A 25,307-nucleotide genomic window follows, 5' to 3' on the forward strand; every position below is an offset into this window, starting at 1 on the left:
CAGCATGGAATTTTGCTTGTTACCAGTTGAATCCTATTTCTAAATCAAAGCAAGAAGAAAAGTTTCGTGGCTGATGTTATTGGACTAGGGGTGAGGTGGAGCCACACGGAAGTGCATGTGGACAAAAACTAATGCTATATTTTATTGTGAAATGGTGAACGTCTATTTTCCATTGAGTGAAGTTTTCTTCCAACTTTTGATTGGGCAGTTGGGACAGAGCTGTTGATTTTTGAAGTCCAACGTTTCTGGTTTCTTTTTTAGTTATTAGAAATGAAGTTTGGTTTCCTGAAGTCAAGATGAATCTTTTTTAGTTTCCTTAAGGTCATGATTGAAGGCGACTGGGGTAAATGAGGGAAGAGGAAACAAGTGGTCAGAGATACGCCTGAGTAATGTTAATAATACAAATAACTCAAAGGTCATTACTTCTGCATTTTCTTTAAAGGTGTATAAAGTTAAGATGCTGATGTGAGTGACCGAAGTGAAACATGTTATCTACATGTTTAGGTGCTCCAAAAAGTCAGAGAAGACTCCATGCTAATGGCTACTAGGTTGTTTACGGAGGTCTGGCTTGGCTCCACATTTTGTCATCCTACTTTGCTTCCTGTGTCAGGTGAGGAAATGCAAGATTTCCCCCAGGCACCTGGATTAATACCCAACCATCCTTTAGAGAAGTTTATTGTAGGCTGTGCATATAAAGCAGATGTGTGTCAACCTTGCTGGATTATCTCTTGTGTTTATAATCCTCACATTTTTTTCTTCTTTACCTTATCAACTAAAGATATCATAGACTATATCCAGCTAGTTTAGAATCAGCAGATGACCACTAGATGTAGGAACTCATAATAGAAGTGTAGTAGCAGTGGTAGGGTTCGGATGCTAAGACAAGGGGGTTACTTTTGGAGCCTCCCATATCCACCGGGTGCACCTTAACTTTAGAGCAGACTTTAAAGGCTTTATCAATAACTTAGCAAGAGCATACAGAATAATTGATTTCTTTACTGTAAGGAACTCATATCTGGTATCCAGGCTTGCAAATGCATACCTGTGCTGATGACATCAAGAGTTTTCTGGGCCGGGCACGGTGCTCACGCCTATAATCCCAGCACTTTGGGAGGCTGAGGTGGATGGATCACTTGAGGTCAGGAGTTCGAGACCAGCCTGACCAACATGATGAAACCCTGTCTCTATTAAAAATACAAGAATTTGCCATGCCTGGTGGCACACATTTGTAATCTCAGCTACTCAGGAGGCTGAGGCATGAGAATTGTTTCAACTCAGGAGGTGGAGGTTGCAGTGAGCTGAGATGGTGCCACTGCACTCCAGCCTGGGCAACAGAGCAAGACTCTGTCTCAAAACAAAAAACAAACAAACAAAAAAAGAAAACAGTTATTTTCTGGAGAGACGTTTTCCCTTCTTTTTACTGTGTGTTTTCAAATTCAAAATATGTGTTCTTTTGGTCACACTATACATTTTTAGAAAAAATATTTACTTATGCTTAAGATAGCTTGGGAGTGTTACACTTTACTTTTTACATTTTACATTGCAGCGATCTCAGATGGTAGTTTAAGCAGCAGTGTCTCATAAATTCAGATATGTCAATATATCTGCCAAAAGAATTATGTGAACCCATACATTTTGGTGAAATGTGAAGTGAGTATCTTGTAATGAAAGTACTCATATTGAGATTTCAAAAAAATCATTTGGAAAAATAAACTAGTGAAACAATAACATTTTTATTTTGAAAGGATAATTCTTAAAAGACAGTTTTATACAGAATAAATTAATGAATTTTTCAATGTGTGATTAAAATATAAAACTGGCCAGGGGGAGGGGAATGTAAGCACTAGGGGATGGCCTGGATAATCTACCTCTAAGATCCCTTCTAACGCTGCAATTCTATGATGGAAATGTTGTTGAATATATAAAGCTACGGAGTGGTGGCTCATTCAGCATCCTAGACAGTCACCTTTCAGGAAAAGCAGACAACGGTGTTTTCATGGGAGTGTTGAAAGTCATTAAAAAATCAATTGATATATATTTATTGGGTAGCCTCTATGTTCAAGACATTGTGCTAGGTACTTCAGAAGATTCAAGGGCAAGATTCCTTTTCTCAGGAAGTTTTCAACGTTGTGTTTCCCCAAATTTTTGAGACCCTGTTATGAAATCTGCCCCTGAAAATTTATCCTAAGAAATCTCTTAAAGTTATAAAGTATGTTTTTAGGCAATTCTGAGACTTTTTTCCTGCTCTAGGCAAGGGATATCCAGATAATAGGCCAACATGTTATTAATAATAATAATAATCCCTGATGTATTATAAGCAAGGCATATAGACATATCCACTTTTCAAAATAATTTACACAATTTATTCAAGATACCAAGAAAGAGTGTCTGTAAGTAATTCTGCATGGACATGAAGAATGTTAGTAGTAGCACATACTGGTAGAATCCCTTATGCTGAACTAGTAAAAAAAAACAACTAAACATTGAGTTTTTATTTAAGACAGTGTTTCCCAAAATGTCTTCTACAGATCCTGCGGATTATGAATTGGCAGTGTATGGCAAGTCCTAGTCTTTTTTCCTGGATGTGCCGTCTCAGAGCGGCAGTTTCTTCAGTTCCTCATTCTCCATCTTCCTAAGCCTTTGCCCTAGGCTGCTAGTTCTGGGTATCCTGCCTTCCCTTATCCTTAAATACGTCTCTCTAACTGAACTGTGTCTACTTGGTAGAGACCCTAAGATAACTAAAAACAAAGTAGCTATCAGTGTCTACCATTTCCAAAATATATTCTATAATGATGGTTAAGCTGGGTCAAGAAAAAATTAGGGTACGATTTGGAGAGTGGATACAAAAAGGAAGAGAGTGACATGCAGTCTTAAGATGAAAATGGTGTAACAGGGAAAAAGATAAATTGAAGGGAAGAAAGGAGTCAGAGAGGAGAGGGATTAGTTGACAAGTGGTACACTGGGAGACAAAACAGGTAGGTGGGAAGAGAGGAAGACATAATGGAGGAGGTAGACATAAAGAAGAGACTAGTAATGGTTAAAGTAGCTAGCTTAATATGTAAGATGTGATATATAGAGAGAAAAAGATGAGGAATAGAAAGCTAAATACAGAATGGTTGAGGGAGAGAGAAAAGAAGGAAGAAAGCTAAGAAAAAGAAATGATAAAGGTAAAGAGAGTGGCAGTTGAAGAAAAAAAATGCTTGAAGAGAATATTGAGTAGGAAAAAAACCTGACAAGATCAACACAAGAAAAAAACATACAGTGCATCAGGACTATACTGATGTGTGGATCTCCATATGTAGAATGGAAAGTTAATCTGCCTTTCAGTCTTGAAAAACCAATTTTGCAAGTATGGAACTTTGAGAGCAAAAGAAATCATCAAGCAAAAGGAAACTAACTCAGACAAGTGACTTCCAAGTTTCGAGGCAGGGATGGTTATGGCCTTCTTGCTTTTTTAAGGTCTGCACTAATCTGTGAAAGTGCTAGATCTGGTGATCCCCAGAGGCCTAATCTCAGCTCCACCTGGGTTGCTACTCCTATTGCTGAGAGGGGAGAAAACTTAAGGATCACCAAGACAGTCAGATACTTAATTAAGTCTTGGGGAAAAAATTTGGGGAACCATTGGTATAGAATGTCAGTGATTTCTCTTTCCCCAAGAATGCTTGGTTGAGATAACCCCTAGGTCTGAAGTAGTAAGCAGTCTTGTACCTGGTCCTGTACATTGGTCCCTCTTTGAAGGAATTCAAATGGACTATGTTCATCTGCATCAAGTGGGTCTACATTTATACTCTTAAATTGTTCCTCAGTAGCTAACTCAACCAATGTGTTAGGATTTTCAGTAGGCATAATTGAATCCCTATCAAATGGGCTTTGCCTTCCACTGCTAGATGGAGTTCCAGTGGTGGAAGAGTGATGCTCTGCTAATTTGGAGCCAAAGCATGGCAAATGCAGAATGCTAGATGGTCTTTGTTGCTGCCTCTCACTCTCATTTTCTTGGACTTGACTTTGGATGCCTTCTGGATTGGAGCCTTCATCAGGTGTACCAATAACAAGCTGCTCAGGAGTAAGGTCAACAGTTCTTTCACTGAGCTGATTGTCTTCCAAAATTTGTTCCAGAATGTTGTTCTCATCTCCTCCAAGATCATTTTTGAGACAAGGTGTATTCTTTGATTGAAGGGAACTGGCTTCAGGAAAGGGCATAATTCCCTTTTGGCCCAGTTGATTCTTTACAGAACATGGTGTATTCCTCCTCAGAGTGGACACATCATCTCTAAAAGGGTTTTGGCTTTCCCTCTTCTCTGAGCTGTTTCTTTGGCCTGGTAGGATGCTTGTTGGGGAGATGATATGTCTTGTCTGCTTGGTATGACTACCTTCTGTATACAGAGGACTGGTGTCTTGGTTCTCCCCAGGTGCAAGACCATAGGATGGAGTGTAGTCTTGTAGAGCTAGTGGATTGTCCTTGGGCCCTGTGGAGCTACCCGCACAGCAAGAGCCTCGCTGGCTTAGGTGAAATAAATGTGCTTCTTTTTGACCTGATGGGTAACTTTGTGGGATGAAGTCAGGGAAAGATGAATGTTCTCTCTCTGGAGAATTCGTCCTAGTTATTTGCATGCCATAGTTCACATTCTCACCTTCATGCCATATTGGATTTTTCTGAAGCCCAGCTGGGGTGTTACTGGAATAGGGCTGGTTACCTTTCTGGTCTGGTGGCCTAGCTGGGGCTTTTTGTAAATGTGTTGCCTGATCCCAGATATTTCTGTTAAAATATGGCCTTCTTTCTTTCTGCCCTTGGGCTTGTATCCTGTGGTCCCAGGAATTCCGTGAAGGAAATAGAGTGCTTTCTTGTGGTCCAGCAGCATTATTAACATAGTAGCCCCTGCTCTCTATAGGTGGTGACATAGTAGGAGCTGTATTATATGATGGAAAATTCTCATCTGGGCTCCATGGGTAGAATTCACTATAATAAAAATCCTCCCTTGGTTTTGATGGATTATCTAAAGAATAGGGAAGATATTCCTTTGGCTGATTTGAGGTATATTGTTCACCTTCATAGTGCCTAACTGTTGGGCCTCCTTTGAAGCTCAACTCTTCACCCCATCTATTTTGTCCAGGAAAGACTTCATCTCCAGTTGGATCAGTTGGGTCCTCTTCATTATAAGGGACTGTCTCCTTCTGGTCTGGGGTATTTATGGGGTAGAGTGGACTTTCTTTTTGCCCCATAGTATTGGGAGAATCATCTCTCTCATGCCATGTATTGCTTCTAAAGTATGGTGAGTTTTCCCTGGGATCATATGGGTTATATTCAGGGTAGAAAACACTTCCTCTAGAGCCATCAGAAGGATGGGGTAAACGTTCTTCTTGCCTCCCTGGATCTTCCTTAAAAGGTGGAGAGATTTCTTGGTGGTCCCAAGTATTTCTTCCAGCAGGAAAATGTTCTTTTGCAGGAGAAGGGATTTCCTCAGGGTATACAGCAGGCTGATATGAGCTGTGCTTTAATTCTGGCTGATTAGTTTCTGATTCATATGGCATCCTTCTTGACCATAAAACAATCCCTTTGGGCAAATTCTGGCTTTGGGTTTGTCCATCAGAATTTGGGACTTTTCTGGAATCTCCTCTTGGGTAATAGGAGTTTTCATGTTGATCGACAGAATTAAAATTTGGGATTGGCATATAACCCTCAGAGTGAGGCAGTTTATAATTTGATTTATTAACTTCATACTGTTGAGAGTTTCTCCAGGGGCTGGTTGGATTCTTTGTAGGAACTATTATTTGTTCTTTTGGACCCAGGGGCTTCTCCCTTGGATTTTGGATTTTTTCATTGCGAACAACAGGGCCATGTTTGGGACCCAGTGGGGCAACATTAGTTCCTACGGGGTGTTTATTTGGCCCCTGAGGCTTTCTTCTGAGATTTGCTGGATTTCCTGCATAATTGGGATAATTGCCTCTTGAAGTAGAAGGGTAAGCTTTGTGATAAACTGGATTTCCTGGATGAACTACTTGTTTACCTTGCCAAGCAAAGGAGTTCCACTGAGGACCCCTTTGAAATTGTTGATTTCTGTAAAAATGCCCATTCCGTCTGTGCCCCATGACAGTACCAGTGAGATACCACTGTCTTCCTGAAGGAAAATTTCTTATATTAGGATTTGGATGATTTTCACGAATATTTGGCTGACTTGGTCTCCATGGGATTTGACTTCCTGGCCCTCCCTGGCCTGAAGCATTGACTGCAGGGAGTGGGCCAATCCCATTTTGAGCTGGAGGGTTGTTCCCAGTGTTTAGTCCTGGGGTACTGTTTCCTGTGGGGCTGGTGTCATTTCCTCCCTGACTCCCTTTAGGATTTGGTTGGGTAGAATTCGTCTCAGTGACTGTTGAATTAACTGTGGGTTCTGTGCCTGGACTTTCTGCCTTAGGAGGATCTTCTTCTTTGGGTTTTTCAAAATCTTGTTCAAACATTTCTTCTGAATAATAAGGAGGGCGACCCCCAAAGCCATGATATCCAAAATATCCAAAGTAAGGATTCTGTAGGAAAGAAAATGGAAATCAATAATTACCCTTTGTTTCCCACCATGGTGTTGTTTGGAATTTTTTAGTATAACAGGGAAATCTTATCAGCCACATGTTTCTTTTAACATCATTAGCTTTACTTTCTTTCAATTTGATTCTTCCTTGGTTTCCATGACCATACAATTTCTGGTTCTCTCTCCTGGTATTTTTTTCTGACCACTGCTCAGCTTTCTCTTTTTAGGCCTTATACATCTGAGGGTTTTTGTTTGTTTGTTTTGTTTTTAATGATTTCATCCTCCATCCTCCTAATTTTTCTGTTCTGTTTTTACATACCTCTTTTAAGAATTCTATTGCGCCTGTAATCCCAGCACTTTGGGAGGCCGAAGCAGGCGGACCCACGAGGTCAGGAGTTCGAGACCATCCTGGCCAACATGGTGAAACCCTGTCTCTACTAAAAATACAAAAATTAGCTGGGCATGGTTGTGCACGCGCCTGTAGTCCCAGTTACTCAGGAGGCTGAGGCAGGAGAATCGCCTGAACCCAGGAGGTGGAGGTTGCAATGAGCCCAGATCGTGCCACTGCATTCCAGCGTGGTGACAGCGAGACTCCATCTCAAAAAAAATAAAAATAAAAATAAAAAAATAAAAGAAAGAAAAAAAAAAGAATTCTGTTGCATCAGCCCATGCTTTCAATAGGCATACATTGCTAACAACTCCCAAAGGCATAATTCTAACCCACAACACTCTCACCCAAGGTTGAGGCAGCAAAACATCTCCACTAAAGATTTCATGAGTACCTCCAACTGAATGCACCCAGAACTGGGCTCATCTCCCGCGAAATCTCCTCCTCCGATGTTCTATATTTAAGCAACATTCACCACTATCTGTACAGTTTCTCAAGTTTCTGCTCTCTCTTAGTACTCCAGACTATTAATAATCAGGTCCTATAAAATCTAAACTTTCATCCTTATTCCCACTTCCTTAATCCACAGTACCCCTGAACTGTTACAGTAGTTTTCTTACTGGCTACTCTGGATGCAGTCTTGCTTTCCTTTAATCTTGCTTCTGCACTGCCATCAGAGTAGTAGAGGCTGAGAGTGGGTATATGGAAATTTGGCCCCTTTCCTCTTTAAATTTGTATTTAAAATTCTCCTTTACAAAATAAACTCTAAATCCCTTAACATAACATCAAAGCAGTACAACATGCTGCTAAACAGTGGGGCTCTAGATAGATGTGCATTAAAATCCCCATTCCACCAGTATTAGTACTATGACTCTGGGCTAACCTTGGTTTATTCATTTGTAATATGGAGATGATAATAAAATAACGTCTACCTCATAGGTTGTCATGAGGGCCAAATGAGACAAAGTAAGTACAGCTCAGTGCCTGGTACTTAGTAAGTGCCTAAAAAGTGTTATATATTATATAATAATAATACCATTTTTTATAAGAATCTGGGCTATAACTATTACATTCAGCCTCATTTCCTCCCCTTTGCACTTTATGCAGTTGCAGATCACAACTACTCTGAATTCTCTGGGTTCTCTATTCTTTTTATGTTTCAGTGCCTTTGCATATGGCTTATTCATATTAAAACTTCTTCCACGGACACATTTATTCCTCCTGGCAAATTTGACTCATGCTTCAGAGCTCAGTTTGACTTCTACCTTCTGTGTCTTGACTTCCATGGGCAGAATTAGGTCCTATTCCTAGGAGTCCACAGCAGTACAGATTTCTGTCATCATAATCATCCCACTGAATTTCAGTTTCCTATTTTCCTGGGATTCTTCCATTTAATTCTCCCATGTGAAGGTTTTGAATGAAAACATTATGCTTCTCATCCTTGTTTTCCAGTACCAAGGAGAGTGAGATGTTCTTAATAAATTTTCATTTAATGAATGATTTAATCATCACGAACTCAGTCAGTATGTTAGACATTTGTGTGGCATTTAGATCATTTGATTTTTCTTTTTAAAACAAATGCAATATAAAGAAAAAGTATTTTAATCCCCATTTGTGGATGGAGATGAGAAAGACAGGCAAGGAAATATCTCCCAAGATCATGCAGGAAATCAGGTAGTGCCCTCAAGAGGTACAATACAGACATCTTAGTTTTTGAGACAGGGTTTTTCTCTGTTGCCCAGGCTGGAGTGCAGTGGCAAGATCAGGACCCACTGCAGCCTTGACTTCCCAGGCTAAAGTGATCCTCCCACTTCAGCCTCCTGAGTAGCTGGGACCACAGACGCATGCCACCACATTCGCCTAACATTTATTTTATTCTCCCTATGTTGCCCAGGCTGGTCTTGAAATCCTGGGCTTAAGTGATCCTCCTGTCTCAGCCTCTTAAAGTGTTGGGATTACAGGTGTGAGCCATTGTGCCTATCTAAATTCAGATTTCTTTCCTTTTTTGGTTTTTGAGACTGAGTCTCACTCTGTTGCCTAGGCTAGAGTGCAATGCTGTGATCTCAGCTCACTGCAACCTTCCCCTCCTGGGTTCAAGCGATTCTTCTGCCTCAGGCTCCACAGTAGCTGGGATTACAGGCCAGCACCACCACACCCGGCTAATTTTTGTATACTTAGTAGAGACGGGATTTCACCATGTTGGCCAGGCTGGTCTCAAACTCCTTACCTCAAGTGATCCACCTGCCTCAGCCTCCCAAAGTGCTGGGATTACAGGTGTGAGCCATCCGTGCCTGGCCTACATACAGGCTTCTTAAAGCCTATGGTAACTGCTTGGATCTTTCTGCTTCCTTTCTTATGTTACTTATATGAAAATTAGAAGTGCCAGTTTCTAGGTTGCATACAATTATCTGAATCATTTTTATTTGGGGTTATTTCATGATATATTTGAGAGCGCCTTATACCATTACTGACACAGTAATCTTCAATGTTATTTTAAGAACAATCTCTGCCAGTTGCGGTGGCTCACGCCTGTAATCCCAGCACTTTGGGAGGCTGAGGTGGCTAGACCACTTGAGGCCAGGAGTTCGATACCAGTCTGGTCAACATGGTGAAACCCCATCTCTACAAAAATACAAAAATTAGCCAGGTGTGATGGCACACACCTGTAATCTCAGCTACTCGGGAGGCTGAGGTATGAGAATTGAATTGCTTGAACCCAGAAGGTGGAGGTTGCAGTGAGTCGAGATCATGCCACTGCACTCCAGCCTGGGTGACAGAGCGAGACTCTGTCTTACAAAAAAAAAAAAAAAAAAAGAAAAAAAATGAAAGAAAAGAAAGAACAGAAATTGGCAGTCATTGCAGCGACTGAACAGAGGAGGAACAAGATTAGACTATTGTTTTCACAGGGTCACTCTGGCTGCCATGCTAACAATAGATTGTGGGAGATGAAAAGACTTACTTACAAAATGTGTATATACATAATCTTAAAGCTGAAAGGGACCTCTTAGAGCAGGTAATGCCAACCTCTCTTTTGTTTGAGATAGTCTCGCTCTGTCACCCAGGCTGGAGTGCAGTGGTGCTATGGCTCACTGCAACCTCCACCCCCAAGGCTCAAGTGATCTCCCACCTGTCTCAGAAAAAAAAAAAAAAAAAAAAAGAACAATCTGTCCCCCACTCCCCAGTCAAGCTATTAAGTTACCACAGTTCACTGAGGACATATCACATATTTAGGGAAAAAGAAGTAAGCTCCAGGGGGGTGGGGTGCTATGCCACAATCACTAAAATGACTTTTTAGATGACATAGCGCTGGAATATTAAGAGTATATCACTCTGTGATATACATTTGGTTCTTCTCCTAGTGTGGTATAGTAAAAAGGCCATTGAGCAGAGTAACAGAAGACTTGCGTTCTGGGTTCAGTTTATCCAGTAACTTAAAAGTGAAATTGGGTAGTAATTGATCTTTTCTTGGCTTCAATTTATTTGTATTAATATAATCAGGAAGTTAGATATCACTTAATTTCCTCTTGAGGATAACATTCTAAGAAACTCTTACTTCTTTTTCTGTTTATCACTGTCTGGAGTCCAGCATCAATCTTTGGACCACTAGCTTGATTTGTTTCACTTTTTTATTTTCTAAAATTCACGGAAGCTTGAGCTACAGGTTCATGTGCTGGATTTTAACTTCCTTATTAGATGTGGATAAAAAAGCAGGGGCGAATGGATTGTAATTTCTAGTGGAGAATATAGTTTTACTTGTACTTACCCCCCCTTCTTCGTTGCTGACTGGTGGGCGTCCATAACCTGGCGGCGGTAACCTCTGAGAAGTGAAAAACACAGTGAACACAGGAGAAAACCACTTTCGATGACGCCATTTGTTTGTAAGACTCAGAGTGCCTAAAAATAGCTCAAGTCAATGATTGAGCTCAGTTAGTACTCTGAGCTTTTAGCGTTTGAGTTATTAGCTCTCACAGTCCAGCTGCTAAGAATTATGTTCTAACAGTGAATACTGGTAAATACAAAGGCTTCAGCTGGATCCTAGATTATCCTACTTAAAACACTGTATGGCTGCATCTCCTGGCAATCCTCCTTACCACCTCTAACACTCAAAAACACACCCTCCACAACCCCCAACAAACACACACCATGCACACACATACAGAGAGAGAGGGTGAGAGAGAGAAATTTGAGTGCTGTTAGAATCTAAGTATCCATATTAGAACATCTAATAATAGAGATTAAGTAACGATGTTATTTTTAAAATGTGGCTTTGTGTTTAGGGAGACAAACTGCAAACGGACAATCCTTGGATTATTACTATGATATTTTTATTTGACTTAATTCTCCTAATCAAACTTGGAGGCTGAGTTTCTGCCTCTCAAGTTTTATGTAGATAAGATTAATAGTTACTTCAGCATGAGAATCATGTTTATCTGTTTTTAAAATCTTTACCTTGTACTGCCTTAATTTCCTTAGTTCAGCATAGCCAGTAAAAGGAAGTCACTCTTTTAGGGAGGAGAAATGTAAGGAACTCTTACTCCTTAAAATGAATTGTTCCTCATTGATAAAAAGCCTTCTTGGTTATAGAGTTGTAGACAAGGAAAACCTACGTCATAGCGGAATGAACAGTCAACAAATATTTCCTGTTGTTTTGTTTGTTTAGCAGCAACTGACCATTAACTTTTCTTTAGTTCAAAAATTTTATTTTGCCATTCGTATTTTTAATGCCTATGATGCAATTTCAATATTATCTTTTATTTTAATGATTTTAAACGTTTAAGATTCTTTGAGGCTTCTTGTAAATAATATTTTGCAAGACTCTTTTTTTTTTTTGAGACGGAGTCTCGCTCTGTCACCTAGGCTGGAGTGCAATGGCATGATCTCAGCTCACTGCAACCTCTGCTTCCTGGGTTCAAGTGAGTCTACTGCCTCAGCTTCCTGAATATCTGGGATTACAGGTGCCTGCCATCACGCCCAGCTAATTTTTGTATTTTTAGTAGAGACAGGGTTTCACCTTGTTGGTCAGGCTGGTCTCGAACTCCTGACCTCAGGTGATCTGCCTGCCTTGGCTTCCCAAAGTGCTGGGATTACAGGCGTGCACCACCATGCCTGGCAAATTTTTGTATTTTTAGCAGAGATGGGGTTTCACCATGTTGGCCAGGCTGGTTTTGAGCTCCTGACCTCAAGTGATCACCCACCTTGTCCTCCCAAAGTGCTGGGATTACAGAGGTGAGCCACCTTGCCCAGCCCCAAGATTCTTTATAATGATATATCTGTGGCTAGAAACAGTAAGATAGGATGAAAATGTCTTAGTCTAATCATGGCTCACCCTATGGTTTTCAAACTCCATTTTGTCCTGTGTCCCAGTTTCCCCATTACATTAAATGAAGATAATTTGTGTGTTTTTTTAAAACTTTCTTAAGGATGTGGGGAAATAGTAATGAAGCAGTACAACCTTTTAAAATTAATTTATTAGCTGAGTTATTAGTATCTGGTAATTTAGGTTGTATTTATGTCACCAATTTGTCTGAGTATGAAATTCAAAAAATTCTCCATTCTTTTTCTGCATGATTACTGATGTGCTGGTTTTGTTTCATACCATCTACTGATTGGTATATGGTATATGGTATTCCTATATGGTATAGTATGGTATACCAATATATGGTAGAGTATGTTAAATTATAACATACTAATATTATTTTTCACTTATAGTGTAAAGAAAAAAAAATTTCTCACCTGTGGAATTTGCCATGGTGGTTGTTGATAGGGGAATAGCCCATTTCCAAATGGTGGGAATGCCTAGACAGAAAGAAAGAATCAGAGTGATGTGGTATTGAAAAGAATACATAAAAAAATGAAGGAAACTAACTAAATACAATGGAAACTTGGGAGTCTACATCTCCCTTTGCATTAAACTGTGTGTTTTTTATAGGGCAAAGACGATAATGATAATAACAATTAGTATTATTGGACACACATTCCAGGCTCTGTGCTAAGCATTTTATATTGTTAAACTCAGTTCATCCTCATATAACCATAGAAGATATAAACTATTACTATTCCCATTTTACTAAGAACATGAAGTTCAGAGAAGTTTGGTCACTTGCCCAAAATCTCATTGCTCGTAAATGATTGAAGCCAGGATTCCAATCCAGGAGTGTCTTTTCATTCAATTTTGTGTGCCCTACATCTGTAATAGTGTCTGATAATAAGTGTTAACTGACCAAAAGCCAGTATTTTCTTTTTATTTTTTTGAGACAGAGTCTTGCTTTGTTGCCCAGGCTGGAGTGCAGTGGCGTGATCTTGGCTCACTACAACCTCTGCCTGCCAGGTTCAAGCGATTCTCCTGCCTCAGTCTCTTCAATAGCTGGGATTACAGGCGTGCACCACCAAGCCCAGCTACTTTTTGTATTTTTAGTAGAGACAGGGTTTCACCATGTTGGCCAGGCTGGTCTCGAACTCCTGACCTCAGGTGATCTGCCTACCTTGGCCTCCCAAAGTGTTGGGATTACAGGTGTGAGCCACCGTGCCCGGCCTAAAAGCCAGTATTTTTGAAGCTCCCTCCACACTGGATGAGATCTTGAGAAACCATTTGCTCATCTTCTTACCTTATGTCATACTAGTACCGGAAGCCACGTTAATTTAAGAGCAATATTTTAGAGCATCAAAGCACAGATCTGGATGAAACTTGGAAACCATTTAGTTTACTCATGGGGAAATGGAACCTAGAAAGGTGAAGTAACTTGTTCAATATCATATGACTAATAAGGACTAGGCATAGGACTTGAACCTTTGATTCTCGACTGTTAGATTAGTGCTCATATTATTATACCATATTGTCTCTGTAATTTAAAAGGAGCTTTTAAAAGGCAACAGTATTTGGGTAATTTAAACCAAACAAGATTGGAGTTCACTTGCCATGCAGTTTTGGATGCATGTCAAAACGAACATTGGTATTGCAACAGAGTACCTGTATTGAAGTGTGTATATGGGGGTGGCATGGCCCTCCAAATCTCTCCGAGGCCATTTACAGATATGGAATTTTTCTGTGCAAGTCTCACCTGAGGTGGCTGAGCTTCCTCTTCAGGCTGAGCTGGAGTATGTGATGGCTGCTTCCAAGGCCGCTTTTGTGGTGGCTTTTTTGATGGAATCTGGTTGAGTTTCTGGGTTTCTTGGGTCTGATCAGTCTTGTTATGACGTTTGGGTGCTGAGGATTTCCGTGGGTGCCATGTGTTGGGTGGTGGCTGAGGCCACATGGGCATCTGGTACTGTGGAAATTGCTGAGGGAGACCGTTTCCAAAGAAAGGCCCCAGGTGTGCCATCTGAAAGGGTAGCAAATAATAGTGAAATCATAATAGAGCTGAGATTCAGGCTCTCTCCATCCTCTAATGTCAGCTTCTAAAACTCAGCCAAAGAGCTTAAAAGTCCTGTGGAACTTAACTATGGAAGCTTCAAGATCTTTAGTTAGAATTTTCTTACACATTGTCTTACAGAATGAACTTCAGTCTTCTAGAAAGCCAAACAACCAAAACAAACCAAAAGGCAGAATTAGGTGGGAAATCTCAGTTTAAGAGTTTGACTGATGATTTTCTAACTCTGAAACCCTAACTCAGGTCAGAAGTATACAAGTCAGGTTACAGAAGATTTAATGTCGTATTCAGAACCCATGTGATTTGTTATAAGGCTGGATGAAGAAGAGAAAAAAACAAAAATAAGATAAAGGAAGTGAGACTGTAAAGCAAAAAATAAAAAACAAGAAAAAAAGGAAAAAAGAGGATAAAAATTCAGTCTGTGTAAACACACTTATATGGTGTCTATGTTTCTTGGTTACAGGTGGATCCTCATTAAATCTATTTTTGTTATCGGAATTGCCACAATTACAAGGTTGGGCAGGGAAGCAAAAGTAGTTATAATCTAAAAATGTTAATTTAGAAATTTATGATAATTTATAAAAATGCTAATTTCTAAATTTATGATAATTTATGAATGATCAGTCTTGCAACATCAGTTCTCATTCAGATATTTCCTCCCTGGTTTAACACCTGTCTCTATCCCCAGTCTTCATTAATTAGTCTCTTGCTGTCTATTGGATGATGTACCCACGCTTTGTGGATTGATGAAATTCAAAATTGCAAATATTGCACTAAGACACAGGATTTAATGACAACTAAGTTGGTAAAAATTTCAAATCACAGGCAAAGTCACTAAAACTAAAAACAAGGGTATGAAAAAGTTGAGCCAATCAAAAGTTGAGGAAGAGAAAATTTACAATGATTATTTTAGGCAAAGAGCTTTAAAAGAGAATGACTTGGATAAAAAGGGTTACAAAAAAATGGATGTAGTCCTTGATTTTCCCCTCAAAATGGCCCTCATGATCATTCCACGGAAATCAAAAGTGATGTGTAGTGTTACTGTGCTAACATACAATTTTACCAGAAAAATTGTGCCAAAGAACCACCTGATACTTGATTTGTCTGTTCTGACAATTAGCATACAATGACAAGAATAACCTATATTTATTTAAATAACATAAAACTTGCTTCATAACTGTAGTGTTATCTTTCAAGATAATCCAAGTAAAATTTACCCCTCACCAATACTTACTATGTTATTTTTATTGTCATTATTTGTGACATCTTATGTGATATTTTCCCAGAACCATCTCTTCTTGACTATACATTTGAGACTCAGTCTCAAATAAATAGCATTTCTAATTAATAATTATTTTGATTTACATGAAAGAACAATAGTAATGAATAAGAAGAAAATTTGGTGTGAGAGGATGGGGCAATAATTTTTCCACCTTGAAACTTTTGTAATGATTACATTATACTTAAAACATGTGGATTGGTGTCTCTATTGGCTAAGGCAAACTTTATAATGGAGTTATCTAGATAAACAAGAAATCATCAGAAATAACATAAAGAAAAACTTACATGTGGGCCGTTCATAAAGTTGAATTGATTATACCGCATCATCTGCAACCAAAGGAATCCATTAATGTGATACAAAGTGAAACTTTTATTAAATCAATGCACAAATCGTAAGAAATCAGTAAAATTTCTTTTTTTAACCTTAGAACTTCCCAGTGTAAAAATTTCTGATTTTAATGCACAACAGTCATATTACCTTTTACTACTTATGCTTGAATTTTAAGTAAGTGTACAATTAAAGAAGCTTCTCAGGCACTTTAACTTTTAAGTCAGAATTTTATTTTGAGAAGAATCAATAAAGAATCATAGAAAATAAAAATCTGGTCTACTGTAAAGTTTTTGAATGTTCTGTTCTATTCTTTTAGAGTTCAGGATTTGAGAACATGAGAATTATGTGACAAGATGATTCATCTTTCTGATATGTATTGAATTTGATTAATGATCTGGGATATGAGTCATGTGAAAGATATTTCTGTTTTTAAGCATCTACTTTCTAATAACCCTTGGTACAACTGGTCACTTTTGCTACCTAAAAAACTTAGCAGATAAGGTAGCATCAACTAGATTTTAACACAAATCCACATTTACCTTGAAAAGGAACACTGAAGTACACAGGTAGGCTGATGGCTGGGGAAATTACTACTTTGCCTCGATTTGAGAGTTTAAGACTTTCAACTCTCCCTTTTTTTACCTCTTTCATAAGAAATATTATATATCAGACAATTTTCCAATATTCTCCTTTTCAGTAAACGTGTAGGGTAGGACTCTGGATAACTTTTCCTCTGAGATTGAACATACATACCTCCTCACTTTTACTGCTAAATCCAGGCATTCGGGGCATGTGCATCTGGAAGTAAGAGAATGTCAGTGACAAATGCAGAACATCAGTTGAAATAAGCTCAGCAATTGTTCTAAGCTATGCAACGACGGAACACAAAGAGAAGAGCTAACATTTAAAAAATACTCACTGGCATAGCAACAGAATTACCAAGAAGCCCTAGGAAGACCAGGAGAATCTTCATTTTTCCTTTTGGTGCCTAGAATAAAAAACTGATTTTTATTTTTGGTCTGTGAAATAAGTATGCTTAGGGCACTCTGCACTTATCTAGGTACTAGCCTACTTGTCTGTCAAGGAGAGTATGGAAATGGATGGGGCCCCTGCTGCCATTTTTATTTTATGTCTAGAAACTATTAGATAGTTATCACCTGGTACTTTTCAAGCTGCCAAAAGAGTCAGATTAAAGGGAAATATAAGAGTGTGTGCGTGAGAGAGAGAGACAGGGAAAGAGAGAGAGACAGAGAGAGAGAGAGAAAGAGAGAGATTTCATAGCACCAGAATGTGAAAATTAGAAATTAGGAGGTTATCCCCAAAATAGGAATATTGATGGGTTTGAGTTTCTAGTTACTAGTTGATTTATAAAGGAATAGTGATGTCCAACTACATTCATTGTACAGAATAATCTCAGTTTCAAGGAGGGCACACTCCAAAATCAAAACTTTGTGCTACTTTCTAAGATATTATAGATAATATTCTGTAATTATTTTGATTTACATGAAATCATTTACATGAAAGAACAATAGTAATGAATAAGAAGAAAATTTGGTGTGAGAGGATGGGGCAATAATTTTTCCACCTTGAAACTTTTGTTAGAGACTAAGTAAACTGGAATATTCAGAATCTTATTTTTTTCCTGGTTTCCTCTATTGTTCCTATTATTATTACTATTATTATCATCATCACTTCCTTTAAAAATCACTTATGTGGCCAGGCGTGGTGGCTCACGCCTTAATCCCAGCACTTTGGGAGGCTGAGGGGGGCGGATCCCTTGAGGTCAGGAGCTCGAGACCAGCTGAGCCAACATGGTGAAACCTTGTCTCTGCTAAAAATACAAAAATTAGCCGGGTGTGATGTCTCACACCTGTAATACCAGCCACTTGGGAGGCTGAGGCAGGAGAATCGCTTGAACCCAGGAGGAGGAGGTTGCAGTGAGCCAAGATCGTGCCATTGCACTCCAGCCTGGGCGACAGGGTGAGACCCTGTCTCAAAAAAAAAAAAAAAAAAAAAATCACTTACGCTCTAAGATGGTTAGGAAAATAGGAAGAAGTAGGAAATAGGCAGAATAGTAAATTTATCTCTTTATTAGATACCTTGATTAAACATATAGACTTATGTATGAAGTTTGGAGACTGTTTTTGACAGGGTTCATTCATTTATCCCACTCTAGTTAATTATGAAAGACTTGTAAAATTAAGTCTTGTATTTACATCTTCGAACAAGGTTTATTCTGAAACATTTACTTGAGTAATTTCTTAAGAAAACTTTCTATTTGCATATACAATAGAGGAAAATAAAAGGTTTTAATCAGAATGATTCATTTTCATTGTATATCAGATATAGCCCATTTCCTAGCAGAGTAACCAACATGTAGACACCCAGTTGTTATTCATTCCTTTCGTTCTTTCTTCCTTTTCTGGACATAAAATCTAACTGGCATAATTGGAGACAATGCTCACCCTTCTGTTTACTTCCTATAGGAGCAACATAAATGACGCTTCAGCATTTTTATAATGGACATTTTCCTAAATTGGGGGTGTAATCAGTTATCTTTCATATATTAGAAAAATTGGCAGAATGTAATTAAACAAAGGAAGCAGTAGTATGTAAATACCTTTCCTACTATTTAAAGATTTTCAGAGTTAGAACATCATAGAGAATGAAAAATAACAGCTGAATCTAAGTGTGTTTAGTATAGGTTACAACAATATGTGGAAACTAATAAAGAGAATACTGGTGAAAGCTTTCTTTGCTAAATGTTTCTAAGATTATGGCCCAAGATTTGAGGGTGCTTTTGGATGGTTAATTTCTGCCTTGCTTAATCATTCATCTCATCTCTCTAGTGGCTGTCACAGTGATTCTTGATAATATATGTAGCCTTTATATTTGCAAATAGAAAACTCATTTTCTCTTTTGTAAAATTAATATATTATGTTGGATGACTGAGATCCCTTCCATCTCTAAAAGTTGGTGATTAAAGTCTATAATTAGTTATTTTTTGAGTTGAAAGTAACACTCATAATGATTGCCACAAAGTACAATGACTGTGTAAGTTCTTCTTCCATTCCATCTGTGAAAGCAGATGCTCTTTAATTCTTCTGATACATGTCAGTAGCGTTTGGCCCTCTCAAGCGTATTTCTGACAGTATCTAGTTTGAGAATATGTATGTATTGGCAACAATAAACAAAAGTACTCACCGAGTTATCTAGTTCAGGAAAAGAGGTTCCAAGCCTGCACCGAAGCACCAACATGTTTTTCAGCAAAATTTTTATAAGCCTTTAAGAAAAATACAGCTTTAGCCTGAGGAGAAACTAAAATATAGAAATGGAACAAATAAATGAAATGAATAGCAAAGCTTCAGTTCTAAGGCAGCACTTGTCATGTTAATTATTTTATCCAGTCATACCTGTATTAGGGGGCCACAAAATCAAGTTTAATCTTCTGTTGCTTTAAAAGTAGGATGAAAGCTAAATCAGAGAGGAAATGACACAGGCACTGTATTTTGAGATACTTCTAGGGCAATGTTGACAAAACTAGACTTCACTATGGGGAAATGTACAAAGTCACAGTAGTAAAGGAGGTCTAAGAAGGCTGGAAAAAACTTACAAGAAAAACAAATACACCAAATAAACCAAGGAGTTTAAAGTTTTATCAGAAGATTAGTCTGCATACAACGATTATACAACCAACAACAAGGAATGCAATAAGGAGAATTAACCGACATCTATGAATTAAATTCATTATCTGACACTATATGTAATTTATGTTGATAATCTCTAATACTCACCCAATGCCAATTAGAAGCTGTAATATATAAAAAATAATTTTTACTTGAACTTTGTTAGCTTGCCTTTGAAATATATTCTTAATGGTCTATAGTGGAAATAACTACAAATTGCTGAAGCCAGGGAGATCTCAAGAAGTAAGACACATTTATTTCTTAATAATAAAACAAAAATTCTTCACTCAGATATCATGTTCAGTATCAAAAAGACTCAAAATAAAAAGATTCCTCCTTGTCAGAAAGCTTGGCACAGCAAGGTTCCATTTAAGCACTGTTGTAGACCTGCATAACCAATCAGCTTTGAGGAAAATGGTTTTGCCATCACAAGAGTTCAAGGCAAAAAACACACATTGAATTTAAAATTTAGAATGTGTTATTATAGCAGCTGTCAAGTCTCTTATTACGTATAATAACAGTCCAGGAAAATGAGCTTACAGCAGTAAGATTTAGAAGATGCTTCCCTTGGTGAATTTGGCTTTCAAGGCATAGAAACTATGTTTATAACAAAGATATTTCAGGAACAAAGGTGAATATGTATGCTATTAACTGTACGCTATTGTCATAAGTCAGTTGCCTTCATCAAAAGGCAGGCTAATATATATATTTACTCAATATACATTTTATATGTAATTAAAATGAACTGGAATGTTATATCCATGGATGAAAACTCAGTGACTTGATTTAATTTGTATTACATAAGGCTAGCAGGACATAGTGTTCTTTTTGAAGTTAAATATAATCCAGTCACTGGGGATTCAGAATTTTAGATGAGTTGGGTACAATGGCAAATGAACTCTCAGCTATCATGATAATACAACTTAATGAAAATAGGACTTGAGGAATTCACCGAAGCGGTTATGTTATGGATTTTTTTCCTGAAATCTGACTTTCCATAATAAAGATTCCACTTTCAAATAGATGGGCCAATTATACTTTTAATTGACAGGAGCAAGCTTTGCTATCTTTGCTTAACTTGGATTCTCCTGTTCTCTTATGGCTTCACAAGAAAAAACATTTGTTATGGTGATGTTTGCTTATTTTAATGTTGGGATTTAAAAACCAAGAATGAATGAATTTGATGGCAAAACCTGGTTCCTACTTGGTATGATTGTGTATAAGTTAATCCAGTGGTTGCCCATGGTGCTGTTCGTCCAAGGACAGAGAAGTGCTGTGTCATTCCTTTTGGGCCAAATAACATTGTATTTCTTAGTGCCTCCCTGCTTCACATATTTTGTGCCACAAGTAATAAAAATGTGCTAGAATATTTGACTTTAAATGAAGCTAGGACTATCTTTTAACTCTATGTGTATCCAAGATGTGCAGAGTTAAATCTGCTTCAAGTACCTGCTTGCCTTTGTCTGATTTTGTAGAAACTGAGTAGTATTTATCATATTGTGTGCACATTGAGATGAATTTGCAAATGGTAGGACACTTATGGGACAGTGACCTACAGTGTGTCCTTGGAAGTGAAATGGGAGTTCTGATGCTGGATGACTTGGCCTATCCTGTGCCCATTCATGTAGAGGGTAATTTTTGATTTTGGTCTTACCCATATATAGGTTGTTGGGAGTTGCCACTAAACCTCACTTTTGATCACTTTCCTCTATTTACCCTTGTTCTCTTGGCCACAAGGGTGGTTAGTTGTCATGAAATAATTCATGTTTCTAAAATCCAGCCAAGCTATTGAATGAGTGAATTCTTAGTAGTGCTGAATTGGATTGCGAGAATTACCAAATTTCCTTTCATTTAAAAAAAAAAAAAAAGCTCAAACTTTATAATTTTTTTTTTTTTTTTTTTTTTTTGAGACAGAGTCTGGCTCTGTCACCCAGGCTGGAGTGCTGTGGCGTGATCTTGGCTCACTGCCACCTCTGTCTCCTGGGTTCAAGTGATTCTCCTGCCTCAGCCTCTCATGTAGCTGGGATTACAGGCATGAGCCACTGCGCCCAGCCTATAAAATGTTTTGAAATCAGTCCTTTATGAGTTTTTCCCCCTTTACTTAATCTCTATTTATCTTGTAAATTATTTTTCTCTTCAGACGATTACAACTGTTTGTGAAATATGTTTATGATTTGGCTTAAATTTTTTTTTAAATGTATGTCTTTGATTTTTTTCTCTACATTACCCTTCTCAGTATTAAAATAAGATGTGTTAACCTGGGAGCTGAAACCTAAGAAATTGCATATAAGAATTTGTGCATTTGTGTGTAAACGTATCTTTTTTTCTCCCCCTGAAAAAGAACCCATATTCTCCAGGGGGCCTGTGAACTTCTTCTCTTTGCCTCCACTTTTTAAGATCCTCTCTTTGCTCTAGATTTTAAGCAGCAGCAGAAAAGTCTTTTGATTTCATACTCTAGATGTGAGGGGAAGAGGCTGGGTTTTGGAATTGCCAGATCTAAGTTTAAACCTTCCACACATTATCCAACTGTTCAATTTCCTGTTCAGTAAAATGAGGGTAATATTACCTTCCTCATAAGTTTCCTCTAAGAAATGAATGAAGTAATAAATATAGCTTGGGCCACAAAGTGGGACTCCATCTCTACAAAAAAAGATAGTAACCAGGCACAGTGGTGTGTGCCTGTAGTCCCAGCTACTCGGGAAGCTGAGATGGGAGGACAAGAGGGCTCCTCAAGGAGCCCAGGAGGTCAAGGTTGCAGTGAGCTATGATCGCACCACTGCCCTCCAGCCTGGGTAAGGCAGAGAGAGACCCTGTCTCCAAAAAAAAAAAAAAAGTGAAACGCCTGGCTCCTAGTAGCTGACTATCAGTGACTGACTGATCAATACGCAAAGGTACTTCATTGTTCCACATTACACCTTATAATGATTTACTAAGGATTTAAGAACAATAAATGCAGCCATAGTTCTCATAGTTCTCAGAGCAAATAGATCCTCTAAGTACAACTATGAAGGTAAAGTTCTGTGGATTATTATTAACAGAGCACTCCAACATTGCAGGATCACTGAATGAAGCGCCCGAGACAAAGTAGTGTCTTAGGGATCCATTACTGGTGCCAAGTAGTGTCTAAGCATCCACAACCTTGAATTCTTTCTGAAACCATTCATTCCTATAGCCTGTTCTCAGGCTGTAAATGCGAGAGATCCTTCGATCAGGAGGCGCAATTTAATCCCTCACAAATTAAAGGGTTAATAATGCTTTATTCCATAAACATTTCCTGAGCTTTCTCTTCATGCAAGCCCTGACTTGGGTGCCCACCCATCCTGCACAGAATATTAGGATAGCAAATTTTCTGAGCTAGAACTCAGTGGTGGGCTCAAATTCTGATTCCTACAACTTACTTGTTTTAGAATTTTGGTCAAAAGACTTAACCTCTTTAAACCTCAGTTCCTCATTTGTAAATGGGAGATAACATTCTTTTCATGGGTTTGTTAGGCAGATCACGAGGTCAGGAGATCGAGACCATCCAGGCCAACATGGTGAAACCCTGTCTCTACTAAAAATACAAAAATTAGCTGGGCTTGGTGGCACGTGCCTGTAATCCCAGCTACTTGGGAGGCTGAGGCAGGAGAATTGCTTGAACCAGGGAGTCAGAGGTTGCAATGAGCTGAGATGGCACCATTGCACTCCAGCCTGGGCAACAGAGCAAGACTCTGTCTCAAAAAAAAAAAAGGAATTTAATGAGATAACTTAAAGTTCTTAATATATACTTCAACTAAATATTATAAATAAATAGATAAATGTTACCTATTATTATCATTAGAACTTTCTTAATAGTTGTTTTATTACTGCTCACTGTCACATTTCCTAAAGATTTCTGAGGAATGTTTCACATCATTGTGCTTACTTATTCATTAAAAAAAGACAGCAAACTAAAAGCCTCCCAAAGAAAAACTGAGCATCTTCATAGAGTATAGAAAAAAAGGAAACTAGGCCGGGCATGGTGGCTCATGCCTGTAATCCCAGCACTTTGGGAGGCCGAGGCAGGTGGATCACCTGAGGTCAGGAGTTCGAGACCAGCCTGGCCAACATGGTGAACCCCTGTCTCTACTAAAAATACAAAAAAATTAGCCAGGTATGGTGGCGGGTGCCTGTGATCCCAGCTACTCTGGAGGCTGAGGCAGGAGAATCACTTGAACCTGGGAGGTGGAGGTTGCAGTGAGCCGAGGTTGCATCATTGCACTCCAGCCAGGGCATCAAGAGCAAAACTCCATCTTAAAAAAAAAAAAAAAGAAAAAGAAAAGAAAAGAAAAAAAAAAAAGAAAAAGAAAAAAGGAAACTAGATCACAGTGTTTATCAGATTTTATTTAATTTAAATTCTACTTTCTGTCTACTAATAAGAAATTCACTCAGTGAAGTCAGTGAGTAACTATTGTTGGGTGGTGATTTATTAATATTTGGATAACCCTCAGAGGTGGTGTTTATTTCCTGGGCTTCTAGCAATAAGAACTCTCTTATATATACTCAAGATCAGCTTCTTTCTCTCGTCACCTTGAGAAGAAAATAAAACCCAACGATTAAGAAAACAGGCGTTGGGGTTGGAAATACTGAATAATGTATACACTGTGCTTACAACAGTGCCTGACCCAGTAAGTGTTTCAGATGGTTAGGTGTCATCTCATCATGGAAATAATACATTATATCTCATTACATTTCTTACAACAATTTTATGGTTTATTTCCTCCTTTGCTATAAAAAGAAGTATGTAACATTCTGTGTTTTTCTGTCACTCTGGTTACTAGGAAACTCAAAGCTAAATTTGATGCCTAATTAACAGAGGATCCAGGTTATATGAAGCCAAAACTAATTAGATTTTAAGGGATCTCTTTAAGAAAATGAACACAAAATTAGATACAAGCGTAAATACTTGTTTTGATGAACTATAGAAATGATCCCTGAAAGTACAGTCTTAATATTTGTTTTCATACAGCAATAAATTGTAACAAATTTCAGATTTTAAAAAGGTGACAAATAGTACAAATATCACAAAATCCAGAAAAGCAACTTAGTATTTTTCCTAACTGCCTGATGCACCGCCATAATAACATCTGATTCCATATATTTCAAGCCTTATTTTCCCTCTACCACATACGTTTCTAGTGCCAGCTTCAATGGACACATTCATATGGAAATATGAACACTGATCCTGCACCTTCGGGTCGCATGTTGAATGAGTAGGCATTGAAAGTTAGGCATGGGAGGTAGGAATATTTCTGGAAGCTGTTCCTAGATGAGGAGAGCCAGCGATATTTTAACTATATACAGAAGTTGACTGTGAATTGCATAAATATATCCCACGAAACCCAAACTAAATCTCTCCCCATCTCAATTTCCTCAAAATACCCATGGGTATCCCAATATCATTTGATTTGACAGAAGTGTGATGAAGGGAACATGGGAGTAGAAAGAGACAAGAGTCTTAATCACTTGTGGGAAAATTTTACAAAAACTCATGGTCACGTGAACATATTGTCTGGGCCCCTCCTAGGGAGTGGAAAAATTCTGTGCTTCATCAGTTTCATGGCAACTCTGTCTCTGACCCTATATTAAACCTGTCTGTGAAGTTTCTGCTTGGGCTTACCTCCTAACTATCCTAACCTTATTACTATTTCTTGCTGTGAACTATCTAAAAAATGTTTTGAGAAGAGATATGTGTATATATATGTAATATATGCATAT

General features: G+C 38.3%; 1 protein-coding gene across 1 annotated transcript; it reads right to left on the bottom strand.

Moving 5' to 3' along the window:
* Positions 1–1,714: 1,714 nt before the first annotated feature.
* ENAM (enamelin) lies at positions 1,715–19,203 on the bottom strand. The gene is made up of 8 exons (XM_055297386.2): positions 19,090–19,203; positions 16,805–16,873; positions 16,639–16,683; positions 15,840–15,881; positions 13,965–14,225; positions 12,640–12,702; positions 10,670–10,723; positions 1,715–6,519 (listed from the first exon to the last, which is right to left on the bottom strand). The coding sequence occupies exons 1-8, from the start codon at positions 19,141–19,143 to the stop codon at positions 3,679–3,681; spliced, it is 3,429 nt and encodes a 1,142-aa protein (XP_055153361.2). The 5' UTR covers positions 19,144–19,203; the 3' UTR covers positions 1,715–3,678.
* Positions 19,204–25,307: the final 6,104 nt, after the last annotated feature.

Source organism: Symphalangus syndactylus, chromosome 10 (genome assembly GCF_028878055.3).
Source record: "Symphalangus syndactylus isolate Jambi chromosome 10, NHGRI_mSymSyn1-v2.1_pri, whole genome shotgun sequence".
Taxonomy (NCBI): domain Eukaryota; kingdom Metazoa; phylum Chordata; class Mammalia; order Primates; family Hylobatidae; genus Symphalangus; species Symphalangus syndactylus.